This window comes from Nycticebus coucang, chromosome 3 (assembly GCF_027406575.1).
Source record: "Nycticebus coucang isolate mNycCou1 chromosome 3, mNycCou1.pri, whole genome shotgun sequence".
NCBI lineage: Eukaryota > Metazoa > Chordata > Mammalia > Primates > Lorisidae > Nycticebus > Nycticebus coucang.
In genome coordinates, this window is record NC_069782.1 from 94,543,028 (window position 1) to 94,558,029 (window position 15,002).

A 15,002-nucleotide genomic window follows, 5' to 3' on the forward strand; every position below is an offset into this window, starting at 1 on the left:
CTTTTCTTTCTTTCTTTCTTTTTTTTTTTTTTGAGACAGAGTCTCACTCTGTCACCCTAGGTAGAGTGCTATGGTATCATAGCTCATAGGAACCTCAAACTCTTAGGCTTAAGTGATCCTTTTACCTCTGCCTCCCAAGTAGCTGGAACTGCAGGCGCCCACCACAATGTCTAGCTAGTTTTTCTATTTTTAACAGAGACAGGGTCTCACTCTTGCTCAGTCTAGTCCCAAACTTCTGAGGTCAAGTAGTTCTTTTTGGCTTCCCAAAATGTTAGGATTACAGGCATGAGCCACCACTTAAAAAGAGTTATTTCAAGCGTGAAGGATCATATACGTTTGTGGAAAGTGATTATTTTTCTTATACTTAATGCAAAAAAGATATCAGTAATCTTAAGTAGAAATAATACAGTATTCTGACCTATCTTAGATGAGACATAACAGATTCATCTATACAATAATCTCGTGTTATTGCTTTTAGTCATTTGATAAGATTGGTTGGTAAAATTAATGAAATGTTTTAGTCTATGTTAGAAAAGCTTAAAATGCAGAAAGACTTTCAACAGATTTTGTCTTTAACTTTTATTTTATGTTATTCATTTTTTTAGAGAAAGAATCTTGCTATGGATTGTCATGGTGGCTTTTTGGTTTGTTTTTAGAGATGGGGGTCTCACTATGTTTTTTTTCCTTTAATTGTTCAAATTGTTTATTTGATTCACAGCCTGTGCATGTGCTATATCGTGCAAAGGTGGAAGCTGCAACAAATTAAGTGTTGCAGGCAGTGGGTAACGTGGTCTCAAACTCCCAGCCCCAGGTAATCCTCCCATCTCAGTTCCCCAAATACTGGGATTACAGGCATGAGCCACCATGCTCAGCCAACCTTTATTCTTTAAAAGGCCCAAATATGGGGGCTGGGTGTGGTGGCTGACACCTATAATCCTAGCACTCTGGGAAGATGAGGTAGGTGGATTGCCTGAGCTCGAGCAAGACCCATCTCAAAAAAACAGCTGGGCATTGTGTCAGGCACCTGTAGTCCCAGCTACTTGGGAGACTGAGGCAAGAAGATCATTTGAGCCTTAGAGTTTGAGGTTGCTGTGAGCTGTGATGCTATAGCACTCTACCTAAGGTGACCAAATGAGACTCTTGTCTCAAAATAAATCAATAAATAAACGACCCAAATATATCTATAAATATTTCTTTATTATATATTTATATATATGTATTTATCACTCAGAATGCTACTTCTTCAGGATGTTACTAGATACTAGGCCACAAAAAAAGATCATAGCCTTGGAAACATTTGTTAAACAAATTTGAAAATAGGTTTTTGTTTAGCCTAAGGACTTCTCAGAGCCTTTTTATGATAATGTGCATTATGGATATGAAATACATTATTTTCTAATATTGAATGTGGAACCTTATAGAAGTTTATTCATTTATTTATTCTTTTCTTTTTTTTTGAGATAAGAGTCTCATTTTTGCTCTCAGTAGAGTGCTATGGCACCATAGCTCATAGCAACCTCAAACTCTTGGGCTCAAGCAATCCTCTTGCTTCAGTCTCCCAAGTAGCTGGGACTACAGGTGCCTGCCACAATGCCCAGTTATTTTTAGAGATGGGCGTTTCGCTCTGGCTCAGGCTGGTCTCAAACACGTGAGCTCAGGCAGTCCACCTGCCTCAGCCTCCCAAAGTGCTGTGATTAGAAGTATGAGCCACCGCGCCTGGCCTTTAAAAGTTTTTTTAAAGAAAGGAATATCATGTGTTACTAGTGTTCAATTGAACACATGCTTGCATAGAAGGAGTTAGTGAATTTTTAGAGCAGGTGGTTTAATGTGAATATTGGAAAAGTGTTTAAATTTTTCTTTATTGCTAATAAATTAAAACTGGGCTTTACATTTTGATACTGATGACTGTTAGCAGCTTAACCACTAACAACAAGTAAGTATATCATGTCTATGTTGACACTTGATAGCTAGGTTCATGGAGTCTTAGGAGGCTATGCATGCTTTTACTTTGAGAGCTAATGAGTAAATACAAGGATAGTGACACTTTGTTAGACTCAATAAACATTTTCTTGTGTAATTTTATTTCTAAATATTTTAGTATGTGCTTTTTAAATATAAGAACTTGGCTAGAAAAAAAATAAAGTAAAGCACTCAAATTAACTACAATTCAGGGCGGTGCCTGTGGCTCAGTGAGTAGGGCGCCGGCCCCATATGCTGAGGGTGGTGGGTTCAAACCCAGCCCCGGCGAAACTGCAACAACAAAAAAATAGCCGGGTGTTGTGGCGGGCGCCTGTAGTCCCAGCTGCTTGGGAGGCTGAGGCAAGAGAATCACATAAGCCCAAGTGCTGGAGGTTGCTGTGAGCCGTGTGACGCCATGGCACTCTACTAAGGGCAGTAAAGTGAGACTCTGTCTCTACAAAAAACAACCAAAACAAATTAACTACAATTCCATTGTCATACCTAAAAAATTTCACAGTAGTTTCATAATATCATCAAATATCTAGTTAGTATTCAAATTTCCAGCAGTAAGCAGATTTTCTTATTGCCCTTAGGAACTCTTAAAGAGCAAAATAAAACAGGAGTCTGCAAATTTGCCAGTTTATTGATGTGACATATACATGTCAACTCTGTATTTTTCTCAGAATATTTAAATTTCGGTTTGGCAGCTAGGGTGCCAGCCATATCCACCGGACCCAGTGGGTTCGAATCCAGCCCGGGCCTGCCAAACAGCAGTGACAACTACAACCAAAAAAAGAGCCTGGCATTGTGGCAGGTGCCTGTAGTCCCAGCTACTTGGAAGGTTGAGGCAAGAGAATTGTTTAAGCCCAAGAGTTTGAGATTGCTGTGAGCTGTGATGCCACCACACTCTACCCAGGGCAAGAGCTTGAGACTCTGTCTCAAAAGAAAAAAAAAAAGAATATTTAGGATGGTGCTTGTGGCTCAAGGAGTAGGGCACCGGCCCCATATACTGGGGTGGTGGGTTCAAGCCCAGCCCCCACCAAAACTGCAAAAATAAAAAAAGAATATTTCAATTTATTTCATTACATAGAAGATACTAGATAGGGTGGTGCCTGTGGCTTACTGGGTAGGGCGCAACAACAACAAAAAAAAAAGAAAAAGAAAAGAATCAGCAGTGAGATAACTTACTAATATAATACATAGATGATTCAAGGGAATTTACGTGTTTTGCTGACTGCTCTTTTTATACCCCCTAGTAAAAGTACTTGGCGTTTCTGTTTTATAACTTACCTTCTCTTTTTCAGAGGTACTCATTTTCATAAAAAAGTCTTTTTTCTTTGAGACAAAGTCTCACTCTGTTGCTCCAGGTTAGAGTTCCATGGCATTAGTCTAGCTCACAGCAACCTCAAACTCTTGGGTTCAAGCAGTTCTCTTGCTTCAGCCTCCTGTGTAGCTGGGACCATAGATGCCCACCACAATGCCTGGTTAGTTTTTTATTTTTAGTAGAGATGGGATTTCACTCTTGCTCAGGCTGGTCCGGTGATCCTCTTGCCTCAGCCTTCTGGAGTGCTAGGATTACATCCGTGAGCTACTGTTCCCAGCTTCCCCCCCGCCCCCCCCAAGCATTTAACTGTGAGGTATTTAAGAAAACTTTGTTTGGTTTTTCCTTTTGGAAACTTTCTTTCTGGGTGCTTCTCAGTTACATTGTAAAGTTCAGAACAATGCTAGGCATATATTTAATATTACATAAACATTTCATTGTTACTTTCATTTTTATAACAGCTGAACTTTATTTTGAGAAGAGAAGGATTAAAAGAAAAACTCTACCTTTTTTGTTAGTAAAGGCTTTCTCCCATCTCCTCCAGAAAATAATCATTAATAAGCCTTAACAACAGCAAGACTTTGTCTCTTGAAAGATAAATAAATACATAATTATAAGAGAGACTCTACTTAACAAATGCAAATATTGTAACCTTATTCTTTGTACCCTCAAATTAACTTGAAATAATAATAAAAAGATAAATATATAAAAACATAAATATTTTTGTCATTTTTTTCACTTCATGTTTAGACTCCTCGGAGACAAAAAAAACTCTTCTGCCGCTACCATGATGGAAATCGGAATCCTAAATTTATTCTGGCTCCAGCCAAACAGGAGGATGAGTGGGACAAGCCTCGTATTATTCGCTTCCATGATATTATTTCTGATGCAGAAATTGAAATTGTCAAGGACCTAGCAAAACCAAGGGTAAATAATTTTTACTTTTTTCTCTTCAATTTACTGTACCTGTGTATCAATTTTTTCTTTGTAAGATAACAGGAAATTGATATGGTAATAGCTCCAGAGATAGTTTTAGATATTGTCACCTCAAAGTAATGGAGTTGTTAATGACTCTGTTTATGCCAGTTTTTTACTGTTTATCATCCACACAAATGACATACCCTGCACCTGGGTTTTAATCACTGAGTTATGAAAATCGTAAATGAGATTTTTATTCACACTTAACAAATTTATGTTGCATCATCTTTCTGAAAAACTTCTCTATATATTTTGGAGTCTCTTAATCTTAGGGACTACTCAAAACTCGCTTTTTATGCCTTCTGTATTCATCTGAAAGAATACTTGAAGTATTTCTATTCCCTATTACAGCTATTAGACAAGTCATCACTAGAAAGATAGAATTTGGCCCAAGCATCATGTTAATTTGAAATGACATCACAGTTTTCTGACTTTAACCCACATAATTTTTCTTTTCTTTTCCTTTCTTCCTTTTCTTCTTCTTCTTTTTTTTTTGGAGACAGAATCTCACTGTGTTCCCCAGTGCCCAGTGTAGCTTAGCAGCCTCAAACTGCTGGATTCAAGTAATCTTCCAGCCTCAACCTCTCAGTTAGCTGTGACTATAGGCACCTACTACCACACATGGCTGATTTTTCTATTTTTAGTAGAGACAGGGTCTCATTCTTGTTTAGGCTAGTCTTGAACTCCTGAGCACAAGCAGTCCTCTTGCCTCAGCTTCCCAGAGTGTTAGAATTAGAGGCATGAGCCACCACACCCGGCCACACGTCATTTATCTTAATAAGAAAAATAATGTATTGTAAACCCAATCTTAGAAACTTAGTGCTTAGCATAGAAACTCTTCTTCAGTGAGATTGTGGGAAGGACCAGCCTTAATATTTGGCCATTTTTTCCTAAGGTTGTTCTTAAAACACGTTTCATCTTCTTGATACTAAACTATGAGCTGCCATCATTTTCATAAAGAGATTGTAAATAAATGCTGGGTATATGAGCAAATTTTTTTTCTTAAAGAGACAGTGTTTCTTTCTGTCCCAGAGGCTAGAATGCAGTGATGCAATCATGGTTCACTGTAACTTTGAACTCCTGGGCTTAAGTGATCTTCCTCTCTCAGCGTCCCAAGTAGTTGGACACTATAGGCATGTGCCACCACATCTTGCTAATTTCTTAAGGGTCTTGCTATGTTACCCTGGCTAATCTCGAACTCTTGGCCTCAAGTGATCCTTCCATCTTGGCCTCCCAAAGCGCTGGGATTATAGGCATGAGCCACTGTGCCTGGCTCAGTGGTAAATATTTTCAGGCTTTGCAGGCCATAACTTAAGTCTGCATTGTAGTGCAAAAGCAGCCAAATATGTAAATGAACGAGTGTGGCTGTATTATAATAAAATTTTATTTCCAAAAACAGGCAACAGGCTGATTTTGGCCTACGGGCTGTAATTTGCTGACCGTTCTTGTATCATAAAGGTTTCAATTATCTGGTTATCTGTACTGCAAAATAAACTTAGAATTTTTGTGAAGTTTTACTACTTTTCTAAGTTGGTAAATTTTTTTTTCTTTTTAAGATAGAGTCTTGCTCTATTACCCAGGCTAGAATGAGCGCTCTGCAACCTCAAACTCCTGGGTTCAAGCAGTCCTCAGCCTCCCAAGTAGTTAGGACTCTAGGTTTGGGTCACCATGCCTGGATGATTTTTCTTATATTTGTAGAGATGAAGTCTCACTATGTTGCCCAGATTAGTTTTGAATTCCTGGCCTTAGGTGATCCTTCCGTCTTGACCTCCCTCAGTGCTAGGATTATAGGGATGAACCACCACTCCTGGCCAGTACTTTTTATTTTTTTATCAAACAAAGATTACATTATATATGCAAACTGCTGGGCTAATATTAATATGTATGGATGTTGTCCAAGGGAATTCTTATAAATCTACTGCCAAACAGAATGTTACTTACGATTATATCAGATTCTGTCATTAACTTTTGAATTCCTATTTCAGTCTTTTATTTATGGTCAGCAAACCTAGTAAACCAAAATCTCTTGATAAAATATTAAAAATTCATTTCAGGGTGGTGCCTGTGGCTCAGAGGAGTAAGGCGCCGACCCCATATGCCAGAGGTGGTGGGTTTAAACCCAGCCCCAGCCAAAAAAAAGCTGCAAAAAAAAAAAAAAAATTCATTTCAGTCTTAACCTCTCTGGGTTAGATGGCCTCAGTCTTCAAAGGAAATTCCTCCATTTGGATTGTTTTCAATAAATAATTTTAATGGCCATAAAATTTCATGCTGGTTATTTTTTAAAGTTTGAAATTATTATCTAGCCTGTCATCTTTTTCTTAACCATTTTTAACATTTATGAGTTATTTTTTTTACCTACCTTTGTACTCAGTCCAAGATTATTTCACTATATTTTACTGAGTGGATTACCTTGAAAGAAGAAAAGATTAATCTTAAAATGAATTTTAAACAACATTAAACTTTACAAACAATTTCATCACAAAAAAAATTAAAATCAAACTTTTTGGAATGGATCGTTAACCTCAAATAGCCATTCTTACATAAATTAGACTTCAAATTTTAGATATTTCTCATTTTCTCATGTTCTATCCTCTAACCATTGAAAGAAATTTAATTTCTAAGCTCTTTCATTTGTGCACAAATGCAAAACAAAGTAATTTTTTAAAAATGACAAAACTCTTAACCACTGGCTTTCAAGGCTCAGCACAAGGTGACTGGAAGAATATAGAGTTATTTTCTCTTTTCATTCTCCTTTGTTAAAACAACAACAACAATCACCCCCACCCGCCCCCACCCCCAGAATTCTGTCTGGTTGGATAAATGTGACTAAGTTTTTGTCTTGTAATGCAACTATTTTGATGGTTGGCTTCACAGCTGAGGCGAGCCACCATTTCAAACCCAATAACAGGAGACTTGGAGACGGTACATTACAGAATTAGTAAAAGGTAAGAGATGTGTATGCTGCATATTTTGCCCCCTAATGAGTGTTTTGTACATCCTGCAGGAACTATTATTTATTTAAGGGAAGTAGGTCATTTTCCGTCTCCAGCTCAAGTCATCACTACTCTGTATATAAATGGGAACGCATGAATAAACTGCTTTGTGTTTCACAGGTCTTTCCCTTTAACTGGAAGTTCTGTTTTTAATCTTTAATTGGTATGTCATTTTTATTTTATTTTTAGAGAAGTAATATGCTGTATATCTTTATTCAGATCAGGTATCAGATCTTCAGGAAATGGTCTGATACTTGTTTTCTTTTTCCCTTTTGTTGCCAAATGGGAAATAAAAAGCAGCAGCCTGGTTAATCTTGCTTCTGCATTTGTCTTCCATTCATAAATGTTGCAGTGAGTCACATCATCCTTCGTGGTGATTGTGTTGGCATTTGTTCATATGTCTTATAAAATACCCTTGTCATTACAAAGTGGTCCGTATTCCTCTTGTTGGAGTATTTTATCTTATTAAACTCACTGACTCAAAACTTGGCAATGAAAAGAATAGAGATATGCTCTGAACTCAGTCTTCCAGAAATTACTTGTGAATTTAGTTGCCTTTTGCTTTACCAGAGAGATTTAAAAATGGTTTTTTGCAGTCAGAGTTTTAAAAAACGAATTTTGAGGGACTACTAATTTTTTTCTGAAGTATTTAAATAAAATTAAGCTTCTAGATCTGAGAAAGCTCCTGTGAAACCCAGTGCTATAAATCATTTACATACAGCTTCAAATGATTTTTTTTTAAAAAAAAGTGAAAGGACAATAAATCTATAACAAAAATCTGTCACCCATTTCTCTTGATTTGGAAGTGGCTATTCTTATTGCCACCTTTCGAAATGTTTTTTTGCGGATTTGAAACCATTACCATCCAGACCAATCTGAACCCTTCCAATCACCTGTGGCTTGGCAAAACAAAACAAACAAATCTCAAAATTGCCTGCTACTAGAGTAAGTCCTTGTCCTTTCTCTTTTTTTGTAGCTGAGCCGAGCTACAGTACATGACCCTGAGACTGGAAAATTGACCACAGCACAATACAGAGTATCTAAGAGGTAAGGGAGTAATGGGTAGAACTTTAGTCATATTTGGACTATTTTCTTTCTTGGGAATCTAATTTTCACAAAGCCCATCATTTGATTTTTAAGACCTAGATTAGGCATAGATAAGTGAAGATATCTGTGCTTGAATTTTCATGATGGACTAATAAACAGATATGGTTATAGGGCATCTAATGGAGGTTTTCCAGAGTAACTTAATAAATAAACTACAAAATGCCTCATGAAGTTACCCAAACCCTACCTGATAATTAAAGTTGTGTTCTCTTATTGAAGTGTCAGAATTTCTTGAAGACCTTTCATAGAAAAAGGTTTAATTTGGACTCTAGTAAAGTAGGGGTTTTAAAAAATCTTTGGGTCTTTTTACATCTGTAGGTATTGAAAAGGTAAATGCCTTGAGTGACTACATAACAAAACCTTTGCAAGGCTCAGCGCCTGTAGCCCAGTGGTTAGGTGCTGGCCACATACGCAGGGGCTGGGGGGATCGAACCCAGCCTGGGCCTGCTAAACAACAATGACAACTACAGCAAAAAAATAGCCAGGCATTGTGGCAGGCACCTGTAGTCCCAGCTACTTGGGAGGCTGAGACTTAAGCCTTAAGCCCAAGAGTTTGAGGTTGCTGTGAACTGTGACATTATGGCACTCTACCGAGGCGACATATGAGACTCTGTCTCAAAAACAAACAAACAAAACCTTTGCAAGTCAATCAGTTTCAACTTTCTTGCTTTTAACAATGTTTAAAGAGAATCCAATTAGGTTATTAGTTGATAGATCACTAAAATAATTTTTAAAAATAGGTCACTGTGTAACTTAGGTATATAACTTTTAATGACCTCACAGAATTGAGTGACATTATTCCAACAGAGCTCCCAGCTCTCATGAAAATAGAAATATCTTTATGCTGAATTCTGTCTTATTCTAACAATAAGTAATGTTCACCTACAGGTGTAATAACTAATTAGAAATAAATCTATCTCATTAGGAGAGTTTTAATATAAATCTAGATTAATGTATATGTAATAACATACATTCCTGGTTTTCTGACTGTCCTTATATACAACCATCTGCCCGTTTGCCTGAGTAAGTATGGAGAGATTTTTTTCCTTGCCCTTCATTAGGTTCATGGCTAGGACTCCTATAACAAAAGACTAACAAGAGAAAAGCATGTACATTTATTTTTTATTAATTTTACATGACACAATTGCCTTTAGAAATGGCCCAAAGAAACCTCTGTAATTTTATGCTAGGTTTCATGAAGAGTGGACAGCCAGGCAGAACTGTTGGTTGGACAAAGGGAATATAATGTAATGATGATAAACTGAAGGGCACTTAGCAAGGCCTGTTTGTTCACATACTTCTTGATGACTCTGTGAGGATAAAGAGATTTCTTTCCTCTGGGTAAAGGGATGATATTTCTGGACTGAAAGTGTTATAACTTAATTTTAGAGGAAGATCAGAGAATTCTGGCTTGCTTAAGGGGAGAAGGTCAGAGAGACCTTCTGCCTCTGCTGTTTCCTCAAATGCTAAGGTGCCGTATTTTGGGGGTAGAGTGCCCTGAACCTTGTCAGAAGACATGAAGAAAATTTAAATTTGTCATAATATGATTTTGATTTTAATCATAGGACCAATTATCCTTAAGGAGCACTAATAGATAAGAATTTGCAGAAGCTAGTTTGAATAGACATATTTTGAGTTATGATTTATACTACTTCTGAACATTGTAATTAACCCTAATTTTAAGTAAAGCTAATTTTATATTCTATTATAGAAATTTATTCATGCCTGCAAAAATAAACACTTTATTTAAAAAAAAGATAAACTTAAGCTATTAAATATTTTATAAGATTATGACAAGCTTTTAGGTATTTTTACTGTTATGCAGTTTATAAGAATCTCAGATTTGGATGCTTTTCGGAAGCATACAAAACAAAATTTCATGAATTCAGTGCTTTAGAAGAGATTTTAGGGAAATTTCCTATTTATACATTGAACCTTTTGAAGAAATATCCAGCCCACAGAGTCAATAGACTTTTTTTTTTTTTTTTTTTAATTTTTAGTAGAGATGAGGTTTTGCTCTTGCTCAGGCTTGTCTCAAACTCCTGAGCTCAACTGATCCTCTTGCCTCAGCCTCTTTTGAGTGCTAGGGTTACAGGTGTGGGCCATCGTGCCCAGCTTAGAGTTGATAGACTGTTGACAGCAAATCAGAAAACTGTTGGAAAGTTATTTATTTATAAAACTTATTATTATTATTATTTTTTTTTTTTTGGCCGGGGCTGGGTTTGAACCCGCCACCTCTGGCATATGGGACCGGCGCCTTACTCCTTGAGCCACAGGCGCCGCCCTATAAAACTTATTTTTATTAAAAACTAAATATTTCTAAACATTTCAAACTTTCTTAAATATTCTAGTTTTATAGCTGTTAGAAGCAGCTTTAGGATTTTTGAGAAAAGTACAACTGTACTTTACGTTTTATGGTATACATTATAAATAGCTGCAGAAGCATTTAGCCAGTAGTATTAGAAGCAGTGGAACACTGTGAGAAAAACCAGAATAAATTCATTCAGTCTTGGCAAAGTATGCTATGTTTGTGTATCTCTCTGTTGTGTGTGCGTTTAAAACAACCTACTGAAAAAGGACTTCCATAGAACAGTGACTTTCGTCTTTACTTTTAGAGAAAATTGCTTAGCAACCTTTTAAAAAACATCTTTAAAAATACATATTGAGAGACAAATCTTAACTGTTAAAGAATTTGCCCCTTTAAATATGTAGCATATTTTATATTTTAATAAATGAAATATTTTTTACTGTTTTGAGAATTAAATAGCTATGTCAAGACATTTTCTACCCATCTCTGTAAATATGAATTTGAAGACTCCCTCAAATGAAATAAACAGTTTATATTTCCCTTTTAAATTATAAGACAACTTAAAAGAGAAAGTCATCTCAAATGCAAAGTGGAAGAAAATTTGTGCTCTGGTGTTAATTTAATCCCTTTTGGTCTGGGAACATCTGTATTTTGGGAGATTCAGAAGGGAATTTCAAATATGTGTATCCTTATTTTGAGAAATTTCTACAAGGTTATATCATCTTTTGTGGAAGTAAAAATTTGTTCCAACATTCCAGCAAATAGAATTTGGCAAAATATGTGTGGAAATCCTTTACTGTTTTGAAAACGTTTTTATTTATGTAATTGACCATGTGTTAACTTTTGACAAGCCATCTCTGTCTTTTCCAGTATTAAGAAATAAACAATTTACTACAGTTTGTTAATGGAAAAGCTAATAATTTTGGCTAGATCAGAGAAATGGAATTTTAAGTATTTAAAAGGTAAACATTCAGTTTTGTGCCCTAAAAAGACAGTTAGGTGAACTTTATAAAGTCCAGTTAAGTAATATAAATAATAATGTATGCAACTAAACAAGAATTTGTTTAGAATGGCAGAAAAAGCTTTTTTGATTCTGGTAGGCAAGTGGTTTTTATTTTAGTAATGATTTCCTACAATATGGTATTTAAGATTCATAAATGTAATATGCTTATGATATTTATGCTTAAGATTTTATTTTACCCATATTACTGAGGAGCAAATTAATATTAAAGTATAATATTTTTATAATATATATAAAAAAAGAAATCGTTTTGAATGATTTCTGTTTTTTTGTTTTTTTTTTCCTTGAGATGAGATCTTGCTGTGTTATCCTGGCTGGTCTCAGACTCCTGGGCTTCAGGGATACTGTTACCTTACCCTCCCAAGTAACTGGGATTAGCTCAGTTTTTTATTTAATTGGCATAGCATTTAACAAAACTACCTTCTCTCTAATGGGTTGAACAGTGGTTCACAGACTGAGGTAACTGAAATGTATGGGTCTATACTGTTAGTGCATAATTATCTCGCCAAGAAGCAAAGGGACTGGGTAAATTCCTTGTCTAGATGATTAGTCTGTGTTAATCATAGAGCATTTAGAAAAAGAATTATTGGAAAATTTGGCCCCTGCCACTTTGGACCCTGAATTAATTTTCTAAAAAAACACATAGTGGTTTTATATTAGCTAATTGGAAAGTTGATTGTTATAAGCTATGTTGTTTGAAGAAGAAGGCAGTCACCAAATTATATTACTGACATTTTTCTTCAGAGATTTTATAGCAGTCTCTGAAACTTTCATAATGGTATTATTTGTTTACTTGAACATGCCTTCCTTACTCACATATTAGAAATATAGTCATGCAGTGTGAGGATATTGTTCTCTTACTCAGAGCATTCCAGTGATTTTTTTTTTTTTTTTTTTTTTTTTTAGGCAAACTCTCATTTTGTCGTCCTTGGTAGAGTGCTGTGGCGTCACAGCTCACAGTAACCTCCAGCTCTTAGGCTTAGACGATTCTCTTGCCTTAGCCTCCCCAGTAGCTGGGACTCCAGGCACCTGCCACAATGCCCGGCTATTTTTATGTTGCAGTTTGGCTGGGGCCGGGTTCGAACCCGCCATCCTCGGTATATGGGGCTGGCACCCTATTCACTGAGCCAAAGGTGCCGCCCATTCCAGTGATATTTTTAAAAAGCATATTAAAATAATAAAAAAAATTTAATAGCAGAAATTCATTAAAAAGAGAAAAATGTAGAAATGTTATTCAAATTAACAACTTTGCTCTCAGGGCCTGTCATTAATGTGAAAAACTAGATATTTGGGGCTGTTTAGGTTTTAATGGAAAAAAGGGACACATGTAAAGTTATTTGAAGAAAGCATTCTTTTTTTTTTTCATAACATTAAATTGTGTTTTACAGGAAAAAGCATTATATAACTGAGTTGACATTTTCAGTTATATTTGTACAAATGATAAATGATCTTCAAATGATTTTTCCTATTAAAGTTTATAACTTAAAGTATTAAATACTGAAAGAAAGGATTGATTTCTGGTGATTTAATTTAATGCAGGACTAAAACTTCCAGATCCAAGAAGAATCGACCTTTATTACAGTGTAATGGTCACCACTGAATTTTTAGCAGTGTTGCAACCATGTCAATTCAGAGCTAATTCTTAGGCTAACTGAAAGGTCCACAATAGTAGCATTGAAGACAGAGTAACATTGTTAAGGATGGGATCCAGATGAATAAAGTGTTACAAATGAATGTAGTTTTTCAACTAGGAAGAGTCTTACTTCTTTATTTATTATTATTATTTTTTAAGAGATAGAGTCTTGCTTTGTTACCCAAGCTAGAGTATAGTGGTACAATTATAGCTCACTGTAACCTTGAACTCCTGGGCTTAGCCTCCCAAGTAGCTAGGACTACAGGCACATACCACCATGCCTGGCTAATTTCTTTCTTTCTTTCTTTTTTTAATCTTTAGAGATGAGGTCTTATATGTTGCCCAAGCTGGTCTCAAATTCCTGGCCTCAAGCACTCCTCTTACTCCTCCCTCCCAAAGTGCTGGGGTTATAGGCACGAGCCACCAAGAAGAGTCTTATTATATTTTGAGGAGGTTTTTACATGAAAGTCAAATTAAGTGAAATAACTTTCCATGTATCAGTAGAATTCATTTTTCAGTGTAGTGAGTATAACGTAACCACAATTAAGATGACAGTGTTTTTTGTTTTTTGTTTTTTAACTTACAACCAACATTGGCTTTATCTGCTAAGCCTCAAACCCTCTACTGCAGCAGTTCTCAACCTGTGGGTTGCAACCCATAGGAACTGTATTAAAGGGCCATGGCATTAGGAAGGTTGAGAAGCACTGCTCTACTGAGATTTTTTTCCTCTAGAATAAGCAGTGTAAATTAAAACTTAAAAAATTTAAACTATTGAAATCAAAATATTTTGCCTCTCAGATTGACAAAGAATAGAAAGGTTGATACTGGCAGAGATTTTATTAAATAGATAAGTATAAATCTGCAACTTTTTTGGAGGGCAGTTTGACATCATTTATCAAAATGTAAAAGTCATCTAGTAATTCCACATCTAGAAATTAATCTTACAGAGATATTCCCACAAGTGTGCAAAGATGATAGCTATAGAATTTTTGTTTAAATAATGTTTGTAGGCTAAGTATGGTGGCTCACACCTGTATTCCTAGCACTCTGGGAAGCTGAGGTGGGTGGATTGCTTGAGCTCATAAGTTCAAGACTAACCTGAGCAAGAAAGCAAGACCCTGTCTCTATTAAAATATACCTAGAGGTACAATTGTTACCTCATATGGTAAACTTACTTTAACTTTTTTTTAGGAACCATCAGACTATTCTCAAAGAATTGAAAGTGGGCTCAATACCTATGGCTCAAGTGGCTAAGGCGTCAGATACATACACATGAGCTGGTGGGTTTAAATCCAGCCCGTGCCCGCCAAACAACAATGATGGCTACAACCAAAAAATAGCCGGGTGTGGTGGCGGGCGCCTGTAGTCCCAGCTACTTGGGAGGCAGAGTCAGGAGAATTGCTTGAGCCCAAGAATTGGAGGTTGCTGTGAGCTGTGATGCCACGGCATTCTACGCAGGGAGACAGCTTGAGGCTCTGTCTCAAAAAAAAAAAAAAAAAAAGAATTGAAAGCGAGAAATCACAGATTCTTGGACACCAATGTTTATTGATAATAGCCAAAAGACAGAAGCAACCCAAATGTCCATCAGCAGATAAATGGAAAACATGTGATACATATACATAAAAATATTATTCAGCCTTAAAAAAAGGATGAAATTCTGATACTTGCTATAACAAGAATGA

The 15,002-nt window shown here is 36.1% G+C and overlaps 1 protein-coding gene across 4 annotated transcripts in view; it reads left to right on the forward strand.

The window, feature by feature from the left end:
• Nucleotides 1–15,002, forward strand: part of P4HA1 (prolyl 4-hydroxylase subunit alpha 1) — an 84,605-nt gene that overhangs the window by 37,898 nt on the left and 31,705 nt on the right. For 2 of the 4 annotated variants that reach the window (XM_053586149.1, XM_053586153.1), the window contains 2 exons: nucleotides 4,031–4,207; nucleotides 7,133–7,203. In XM_053586149.1, coding sequence (XP_053442124.1) covers nucleotides 4,031–4,207; nucleotides 7,133–7,203 — 248 coding nt within the window. Of the gene's footprint in view, nucleotides 1–4,030; nucleotides 4,208–7,132; nucleotides 7,204–8,227; nucleotides 8,299–15,002 lie in introns of all 4 variants that reach the window. The other 2 variants (XM_053586150.1, XM_053586152.1) reach the window with 2 other exon arrangements.